Genomic DNA, 10,561 nt, shown 5'->3' on the forward strand with positions numbered 1-10,561 from the left:
TGAGCCAAAGATGAGGAAGATCCAAGAATCGAGTGGACCGCACCACTTGAAGTAGTTGGGATAGTGATGACCACTGTTGAAACCTTCCCAAGGCCCATCATGATGTTTATTTTCCATCCAACCTGTTCATATAGTCACATAAACCTGAATGAAGGGAAAACATAAAATTCAGCTTGATCCAAAACTTCTGTGGCCCACAAGAAGTTTTCAACTGTAGGAATTCAATCCTCACTGTTTCTTACGGTGTAGTGCACTTGAGCTTTGGATCTGCCTAATTTTTAGGATTCCCTAAAATGAGCGGTAAAAAATGATGGACGGCATGGATAAAACACATACATCACAGATGTCGACCACAGCTCGGTACTGGGAGTGGATTAGTTGTTACCCGGGAAATATCTTACTGCGTATGACCCTTACCGTGTGTGGCCCACCTTGATGAATATGTTGTGTATCCATCCTGTGAATCGATTTTTCCAGCTCATTTTAGGACGCGATCACAAAACTTAAACAAGATCCAAATCTTGTGTGGATCACACCATTGAAAACAGTGGTGAATGACCATTTAAAACTTTTAACGGCAAACAAGTGTTGGATCAAGCCAATCATTTTATCTTCCCTCCATAAAAATCTTTTTGACCTTATTAACGGTTTGGATGAAAAATAAAAATTACGTGGGCCCTAGGATATTTTTAATGGTGGTTGTTCAATCACCACTGTTTGTTGTGTTGTGGTCCACCTGAGATTTTGGATCTAATTAATTTCTGGTACCACGTCCTAAAATTGGCCAGATGGACCGAGCGGGTGACAGATTATCAAGGTGGCCCCAAGTTAAGGGTAACACCCACGAAGGTGTTACCGGGTAACATCTAGTCCGCTCCTTCGGCACCGGAGCCGAAGGAAGGGAATTGCGTGGTGTGCCACACACCACCCGCCTCAACAAGTTCTGTGCCCTATCATGATATATGTGTTATATCGACACCGTCCATCCATTTTCGGATTTCATTTTAAGTTACCATTTAAAAAACGAGGCAGATCAAAACCTCATATAAACCACACCACAGAAAACAGTGGGAATTGAAGGTCTACCATTGAAAACTTATTAGGGGCAACAGAAGTTTTGGATCAAGATGATATTTGTGTTTTTCCTTAATCCATGTCTTTGTGACCTTATGAATCGTCTGGATGGAAATTAAACATCATGATGGCCCTACGAAGGTTTCAATCAGTGGACATAATTGAAAAAAATCTTCTTTCTGTAGTGTGGTCCACTTGATCTTTGGGTCTATCTCATTTTCTGGAAAAAGACTTAAAATGATCTCTTAAAATAAATGGACGGTGTAGATATAACACATATACCAATTTGGCGCCCGCAAAACTTGGTGAGGTCAACACACCACCACCTCCACACAATCCGCTTCCGGCACTGGAGGTTAGTACGGAATCCGAGTACCAGCTAATAGCCTTGGGAAGGAGGGTTTTCTTTTCGCTAAGTCGAATCCGAATAAACCGAAGAGATTCGTCACGAATTTCTAGAGAAATAAGCTCGTGGGTATCTTCGTTGATCTACATGGAGTGTACTTTTCAACTTGATACCTGCCTCTTTACATTCCAGCATTTCAAAACGGGGGGCGAAAAGCGCACTCTTTTGGCCAACTGTTTCTTTTCTTCTCCTTACAGCTTTAGCCTCATGTTTCAAGGTAGATAATAGACAGTAATAATTCAACTCAAGACTTTGTTTACCTTGTTGGGTCTAATCGATAAACGCGGAACACAAGCATTTCCATCCTGACCGTCCAAAATTTAGGACAGGCTAGGGTTGGACGGTGTGGATGTATACACATACATCACAGTGGGCCCCACAATCAGGGGTCCCACCCGCCTCGGTGGATCTGAGGTCTCACCTAATCCGCTCCCCTTTTAATTGTGTATCTCAAGGTAAAGAATACTTTGATTGGATGATCCTAACTATCCAATAAATGGCTAGTAAAATGGACAATTTATATTGATTATAACAAAGGTCCAACCATTGATATGTATCTTTAATAATGTAGGTCCATCTTTGATTGCACATCTTCTTAAAGTCATTTTGATTGGATGATCCTAGCCATTGGCAAGGAAAATGGACTCTATATTAATGATAGAGAAGGTTTGATTATTGATTTGGACAATCCATCATTATACGAGCCATCAACGACTAACTGATGGACCTGACCCAATGTTTTTTGGAGTTGGGTCCAACTTTCGGACCCATTTAGAAATATTCGAGTTGGTTTCAGGTAAGGCATTTTTCTAATCAATTATAGTCGAGTTCAGGTCAAGTCCATTGTCTTGGACCAGGTTAAAATTCGAGCATGTTGGGTCTGAAATGTTAAAGATATGTTAATTAATCCAAGTAACAAAATACTTTTATGTGAGAGACCCTGCTTACAGACCATGCATATCAAAGGGCCGCATGTGTCTGAGATCCAATTCATGTAAATGCCCTTATTTGAGCTTAATAACCCGAACTCAACCCCAAACACGACTTGAAACAAAGGTTCGGAGACCAATGGGTACCCGAACCCAATTGAATCTAGGTCTGAGTCTTAAAGAACAAGACACGGGAGGCGGATTAGGTGAGACCTCAGCATCGATGGTGCGGTCCTTACTGTGGGTCCGATGTTGATGTATCTATTCTATATCTACACCATCCATTTTTTTCTTCCTAAATCATTTTAGTGCATGATTCAAAAAAAATGAAGCAGATCCAATTATTGGTCCATCAGAAATAGTGGTGATTGACCAATATTAATGGCTCACAAAAGTTTTGGACCAAGCTGGTATTTGCTTTTTCCCTTCATCCAGGCTTATGTGTCCTTATCAACGGATTGGATGGTGAATAAACACTATAGAAACATTAAGGTACACCCTAGGAAATTTTTAATAGTAGGGCATTCAATCAACACTATTTTCTAGAGTTTTTTCTACCTTAGATTTGGATCTGCTTCTTCTTTTTTTTTTTTTTTTTTGAATCATGCTATAATATGATATGGAAAAATGGATGTATGGCGTGGATACAAGATAGATACATCAAGGTTGGCCGCACAGTAAGGGCCGCACCTTCTTGGGTAAGGCCTGTAAGACCCAAACTCAATCAACCAAGATACGCCACTCTAAGACCCTACCTATTGCCAGCTAGAGTTGGGCATGAGGCTATTCAACTTGTTCGGACTTGACTCGATCCGAACTGAATGGGTGAGTCGGTCTGAACTGAGTAGGTTTCGCCCAATCCTAACTCGAACTGAGTCGAGTTCGAGTAATCCAGTAACTCGACCTAACTCGACTCGAAACTCAATCCGGTCAGACTCGACTCGAACCGAAACCAACTCGACTCGAACTTGGGTATATATATAATAAAAAAACCTAAGTTTTAAGTATCTTTAACCCTATATACCGCACCCGGCCCTACTCCGACCCGATCCCAAACTCTCTTTTCCTCCTTCATCCCCTTCCTCTTCCAAGCCCAACAACCACCCACCACCATCACCACCCTCCTCTCTCTCTCTCTCTCTCTCTCTCTCTCTGTACTCCCACTATCCTCTTCCAAGCCCTACAGCCACCCACCACCATCACCACCCTCCCCCCCCCCCCTCTCTCTCTCCTCTCTACTACTTCCCTCCCTCGTCCCTCGATCCGAATCGGTGCCAACTCGAACCTACTGTTACTTTTTATTGGGGCGGACTTAGTCCAGGTTAGTCCAGGCCAAATTAGGCATGCTAGAGTCAAGTTCGGGTCAAGCCTAGTCCAGGCCAAACTCGGATTCAGAACGGTTTAGGTATGCTGGACTTAGTATCGAGTCAAGTTTGGATCAAGCCAATTTCAAAATTGAATCGAGTCAGGTCAGCCCTAACTCGGTCCGACTTGAACCGATGCTAAATGACAGCCCCACACGTTGCTGTGTGCAGGACGATACGCACCCGCTTCCACGTATGCTCCGAAGTCTTCAATAGTGTGTTTCCAGAAGGTGAGACGAGAAGGTGAGAACCCGGCCTCACCCAAGATGCTGCGGCCCTTAGGGCCCTCCTTGATGTGTGTATTCTGTATCCACTCCGTCCATCCATTTTTCTAGATCATTTTAGGACATGATCCGAAAAATGAAGAGGATCCAATTATAAGGTGGACCATACTTTAGGAAAGAGTGGTGATTGAACACCCTACCATTAAAAACTTCTTACAGCGCATCTTAATGTTTCCGTAGTGTTTATTTGCCAGCCAATCTTTTAATAGTGTCAAATAAGCCTGGATGACGGGAAAAAATCAAATATCACTTTGATCCAAAACTTTTGTAGCCCATTAATGGTCAATCACCATTGTTTCCAATGGTATAGTCCACCTGATAATTGGACCTACTTCATTTTTTCTAATGGCGCCCTAAAATGATCTTGAAAAACAGATGGACGGTGTAGATACAGAATACATACATCAAGGTGGGCCCCAAGGTAAGGGCCGCACTGTCTTGGGTGAATCGGTGGTCTCACCTAATCCTCTCCCTTCCAGAAGGGCATGTTCCCTCGTCTTTGACAGTTCGAAGCATCCAAATTTTCAAAGCACCCTTCCTCGTATCTTCCAAGGTAATACTTGTCTTCCCTTCCCATCCCTATAAATAAAACCCTCCAAACCCCACTCCCTCAACCAATCCACACCCTCCATCATGGCAAACAACTCTTCTCCATCACCTCTCTTCTCATCTCCAACGATGGGCTTAGGCCTAGACATAGCCCACCACGCCTTCTTCAAGCCCATCGATCAATCCGCCCCTCCTCCCACCAAACGCCCCACCAAAGTTTCTGTCGTTGGCGCCGGCAACGTTGGCATGGCCATTGCTCAGACCATCCTAACCCAAGACCTTGTAGACGAGCTTGCCCTCGTCGACGCCAAGCCCGACAAACTCCGTGGCGAGATGCTCGATCTCCAGCATGCGGCTGCATTCCTTCCACGCACCCGCATCCTCGCTTCCGTCGACTACAACATCACTGCTCAGTCCGACCTCTGCATTGTCACTGCCGGAGCGCGTCAGATACCCGGCGAGTCGCGGCTCAATCTGCTACAGCGGAATCTGACCCTCTTTAGGAATATAATTCCTCAGCTCGTTCATTACTCACCAGATTCGATACTCCTTATCGTTTCCAACCCAGTGGATATTCTGACCTACGTTGCATGGAAACTTTCTGGGCTTCCACCCAACCGAGTCATTGGATCAGGGACGAATCTTGACTCGTCCAGGTTCAGGTTTCTGATTGCGGACCATCTGGACGTCAATGCGCAGGACGTGCAGGTAACATAAGTGCACCATTTGAGTAACCTTTGGGATTTTATAATCTTAACCATGCATACATGTGGCTGTTGTGAAATATGTTGGAAAACCTAATTTTTTTTTTTTTTAAAACAAAGAAAAATATTTATTTTTAATACAAGGTTGAATCACGTGTAAATATGCTGTCCTTAAAAACATAATTTGCCCCCTTATCAATTGTTGATGGGTTATAGACAAATTGCTTTTAGGATAAGAGAAGCTTTCTATATAAATCTTGAATGTGGCAATTACGAATGGCCTACCTAAGAACTTTTTCAATAAAGCTGATCATCTTGTAGACTGAATTAGCGGCCGTCTAACAATATTCTTAGAAGGAAAAGGTTTTTAGTGGGATCTGATGATTTCTGTTAGAGTTGATTGGTTTCGGAATAGAAGGGTCCAGCTTATATAAGCATCAAATGAGTGGACCGTAATCAGGTGGTCATCAATGGTCTATAATGTTTGTAAAACGTTTTTCATAGTTGATATTGATTTTGGGGCATTTCAGATCGTTGGATCAAATGATTTGACTGTTGGATCATCAAAGCCCATCTATTTTTGGACCGTCGTGGCTTTTAAGGCTACTAGCAGTTCTCAAAATGGCTGACTATTTCAGATACAGAAATCTGACTGTTATCTCTGTAGCTTATGAAACCCAATCTTATTTCACACCCATCGCACCACCATCGCATCATCTCGCTGCGAAGTCCATCGCACCACCATCGCATCATCTAGCACTACTGCAACACTGCCCATGCAAACATGCCAGAATGTTTCATTGGTTGGGTGTCCCCTCCTGATTGTTACCTTCCATGGCCGGTACATGCGAGGGCACCACTCTCCGTACATACACTTGCAGATTACATTTTTGTCCTTGACTTTTATTTTTTCAGGCCGACATCGTGGGGGAGCACGGCGACAGCTCGGTGGCGCTGTGGTCGAGTATAAGCGTAGGGGGAGTGCCGATTCTGAGCTTCCTAGAGAAGCAAGAGATAGGCTATGAGAAGGAGACGCTGGAGAGAATCCACAAAGCTGTAGTCGGGTCAGCTTATGAAGTTATCAAGCTCAAGGGCTACACCTCGTGGGCCATTGGCTATTCTGTAGCGAGCCTGGTGAGAACACTACTCAGGGACCAGAGGCGGATACACCCAGTTTCAGTCCTTGCCAAGGGCTTCTATGGGATCGAGAGTGGGGAGGTGTTCTTGAGCCTGCCTGTGCAGCTCGGGAGAGGTGGGGTGGTCGGTGTGACCAACGTTCACCTGAGCGATGACGAGGTGCAGCAGCTCAGGGTTTCGGCCGAGACCATCTTGGAGGTCCAAAACCATCTGGGGATATGACCATGATCGTGCTTGAGATGGGGCCTCGAGTACTATTGAAATTTTAGGTTGACTTTGACTCTTTACTAGACTTTCAGCATATTTCTTCTTCTTCTTTTTAGCTTTAATAACGTGGATTTTTATGTAAGATTTTCACAGACACGAATATGAGCAATGGAAAGGAAAATAAGAGCGTACCAAATTCAGATTGAATGGTATATCCATTAATCCTAATCAACATTGAAAGTTAGGATACTCCGGTCTGGAAGACTTTGGTGTGTCCCATGATTCAGTGATCCAGACCATTGATAATCTAGACCCACTGATGTCAATCACACTAATCATCTCCGGAAGATCAGAGCCACTAGATAAGTGGATTGCCTGATATACGGAAAAGGGCATATTCTCAATCAACCCCATCTACCCACACCACATGGGCACTGGATCCCATGATCTCAGTATTGAGGTAGAGTCTGTCTACTACTGAGCCATGGAGCTGGACCCACAATCAGCCCCATCTAATGATTGGAGGGAATCTCACACACTTGGGCGATTCATTTCTCATGTATAACCTCTGTTCTTCTTCCCTCCACTGGTGGAAAATGGGTTAGGCCGTTTTCAAGCATGTTCAAAGTCCAGCCCATGAACTAAGGCCGGGACCAACGGGTGAAATATTCGTCCCAAGATGTTAAATAAGACAGGCCAACCCAGGTTGCTTGTGAGTCATGCAAAAACATGCCAGCCCAATTAGTAATCGGGCCTAGAACAAAGGCCCACTCCAACCATGGTTTAAAAAGGATAGTCTGATACTTAGCAAAAAGGTGGAAGCACATCACCTGTAATTCTGTTAATGTGGTAATATGGACTTAGGCTTGAACTAGGTTGACCCACTTTAGCCTGCGTGCTGCCCTAACTGAAACAGGCCCTTTTCGTCTCTCCCAATAGAAACGGATCGATGGGCATGGTTATGTTGGGTTGAGATCCTTTGCATTGCTGGTACCGATTGACACATTTGCATGGAGGTTTAGTATTTTTCACTCTTTAATTTGGGACTTTTATTTTCTCCTCAGGCTGTATTTGGATGCACTATAAAAGCGAATTGGAATAAACAAATATGGACTGACTAGAATTCAAATTGCAATTGCATTACTTTCACATGGAAAGCATTTGGGTGCCCAATTTTAGTAAATACTAATTGAGTTTCAAACAGTATTTAGCTTTGGACCAGGTGACCCATCTAACCCAATGAGTCTGACTAAGCTCTGGACTAGGCTTGGAGATATTATTTTGACCTGTGTGCCAGCACGCGGACCCATCAATTTTCAGCTTGGGCTTGGGCTCAAGTCATTTGGACTTGACTTGGCGAAGCCTAGCCTAACCTGACTTCATATGCACATGCCTTATATCCTAGATATCCTAGAAATCCACCATTCTAACCCTTGATTAATCAACCCATGGATCTAGAATATAAACGGTTGCTTCCGTTCTTTTCAAGTGTGGCCCACTTGATCAGTCCATGTTGGGTTGGGCCTAACTAAAAATTCAGTCTTGGGCTTGAGGCTGCAGTTCTAGGTCCATTCTGGGCTTGGCCAGCTTGAGAATTCGATCGTATATATTGGGCCGGGCCTAGGGGTAGCCTGCCCTTTCCCTAGTCCAAACTTGCCACCCTTACTTTCCGGTGAAGGTCTTGCACACGCGTGTACCATAGTCACACATGTGACACAAAGAGGGTTCTCACTCCCTTTCATGTGAATGACCTTTGCAGGGCTCAGCCCAGTGGGCCCTAGCTGGGATTGCCCTTGAACCAAAATCTGCTCTGGGCCAACAACTCTCACCATCCAATCAAAAGAGTATAAGCGGGCGGGGTTTGAGTGGATCCACTGTGATGTATGTAACTTACATCCACGTCGTCCATCCATTTTGACATCTCATAGTAGGGAATTATCGAAAGAATGAAGAAGATCCAAATCTTAGGTGGACCACACCACATGAAACACTCGTCATTGAATCCCCACCATTAAAATTTTCATTAGTACCACATGATTTTTTATTTGTCATCCAAACTTTTTATAAAGTAAAAAATTCCTAGATGAAAATACCACATAAATATAAGTTTGATCCAAAACTTTTGTGGCCCATGAGAAATTTTTATTGGTCGATTACCACTGTTTCCTGTAATATGGTCTACCTGAGATTTGGATCTGCTTTCTGCTTCATTTTTGGCATCGTGTACTAGAATGAGTTTTCAAAATGGATGGACGGCATGGATATAAGGCATATCACGGTGGGCCCCACGGTCAGGGATCCCACCCGGATCCACTGAAGCCGTGACCACTACAAGCCACTGTCACGCCCTGAAATTCGGCACCCGAGTTGGGTAGACCCAGGTCCGAATCCGAGGTCATGATTTAATATTAAACATTCACAACTACACTTAATTAATCTCATTACAATAACAACGTTCATCAAATACAACCTTTAACTATTACAGCCTAAACTCACTTCTAAATTCTTATTATACATTTTTTTTTCCATCGGTACAAATAAAAGATAAGTAAATTGATATTGTATCTTCACTCCACTTTACCCTTGATTAAACTCTGATGCCCTGAAACACTGTTATTTTGGGTATGAGCACAACCGCTCGTGGGATCTTATCCAACCAAATATGAAATTTCTAGATTTATATCAAACAAATAAATAATAAAAGTACTTTCTTAAATTCCAAAACATGAATCAAAATATTAAATATTTCATGTGACATGAATGCGATGCTGGAATCATAAGACGTACTAAATGCCACACTATCATGAATTCAATAATAAAATTAAATAATCATCACATCTTACAACACCGTACCTAAGTGTATGGCCACGTTGCATTAACGCCCACACACCGGTACCTCATGGTGAGGGACTCATTTATACGTTAGCTAGTCAGACTACTGCTCCAGTTGTACCTCTGATGTATGTCTGCGCACACAATTATACTCATATGCAGTATACAAAGGAGACTCCGAAGGATCCAACGAGTTCTAGGGTCTTTCACCCAAGGGACACGATTGCCCTACTTGCTAGCTTTAAGGTCTCTCACCCAAGGGACACGATTGCCCTACTTGTTGGCTTTACGGTCTTTCACCTAAGGGACACGATTGCCCTACTTGCTAATACCACAATCATTTCCTTATTTTTCTTTCTTTTTCCATAATTCCGTAATCAATAGAGATGAATGCATGTCATAAATTATTCCAAAATCAGTAGCGAAATAATTTAATTATTTAAATCCCGATACAACAATGCAAGTTCTATACAAAAGTGCAGAAATTCGATGCCGTAAAAATTCAATTCCTGAAATTTACTGAAACATTAAGTTATTTTCTTTGCCTTTTTTTTTTTTAAAAAGAAAACCAATATTTAGAATCAAATTAATTAGTATTATTTTAAACCAATTAATTTAAATCAATTGCTTTAACACAGATTTAAGGTTTAAATCTTAACACTAAATTTCAGAAATAAAAGTTAGATTAAAATATAACTTTACAAGTTAATCAGATTCAGTAAATGCTAAAATTTAGAAAAGTAGATATTATGTATAAAGGAATTTGACAATATTAATTTGAAGTCATTATGTCAAATAAATAAATAAATAAAAATTTTAAAATACATAAAATCAGAAAGTTCATAAATGGAGGAGAATCACCCACCTGATATTTGGACCGTCGATTTCTATACTAAACCATACGCTCACGACCTACTTAGCGTCGCATGCTAGACCTGACCCACGCTTACGCTCTCAACGAGTTTCTCCCACTGACGCAACACATAGCATTAACTTGTTGTCTACACTCGCTGGATGCGTAAGAAGTTGAGTTTCAGGACATCATCTACCAAAAGAAAATAACACCTAAGTGGTC

The 10,561-nt window shown here is 42.4% G+C and overlaps 1 protein-coding gene across 1 annotated transcript; it reads left to right on the plus strand.

The window, feature by feature from the left end:
- Positions 1 to 4,296: 4,296 nt before the first annotated feature.
- LOC131232994 (L-lactate dehydrogenase B-like) lies at positions 4,297 to 6,866 on the plus strand. The gene is made up of 2 exons (XM_058229540.1): positions 4,297 to 5,314; positions 6,226 to 6,866. The coding sequence occupies exons 1-2, from the start codon at positions 4,691 to 4,693 to the stop codon at positions 6,667 to 6,669; spliced, it is 1,068 nt and encodes a 355-aa protein (XP_058085523.1). The 5' UTR covers positions 4,297 to 4,690; the 3' UTR covers positions 6,670 to 6,866.
- Positions 6,867 to 10,561: the final 3,695 nt, after the last annotated feature.

This window comes from Magnolia sinica, chromosome 18 (genome assembly GCF_029962835.1).
Source record: "Magnolia sinica isolate HGM2019 chromosome 18, MsV1, whole genome shotgun sequence".
In the NCBI taxonomy this organism is placed as follows: domain Eukaryota; kingdom Viridiplantae; phylum Streptophyta; class Magnoliopsida; order Magnoliales; family Magnoliaceae; genus Magnolia; species Magnolia sinica.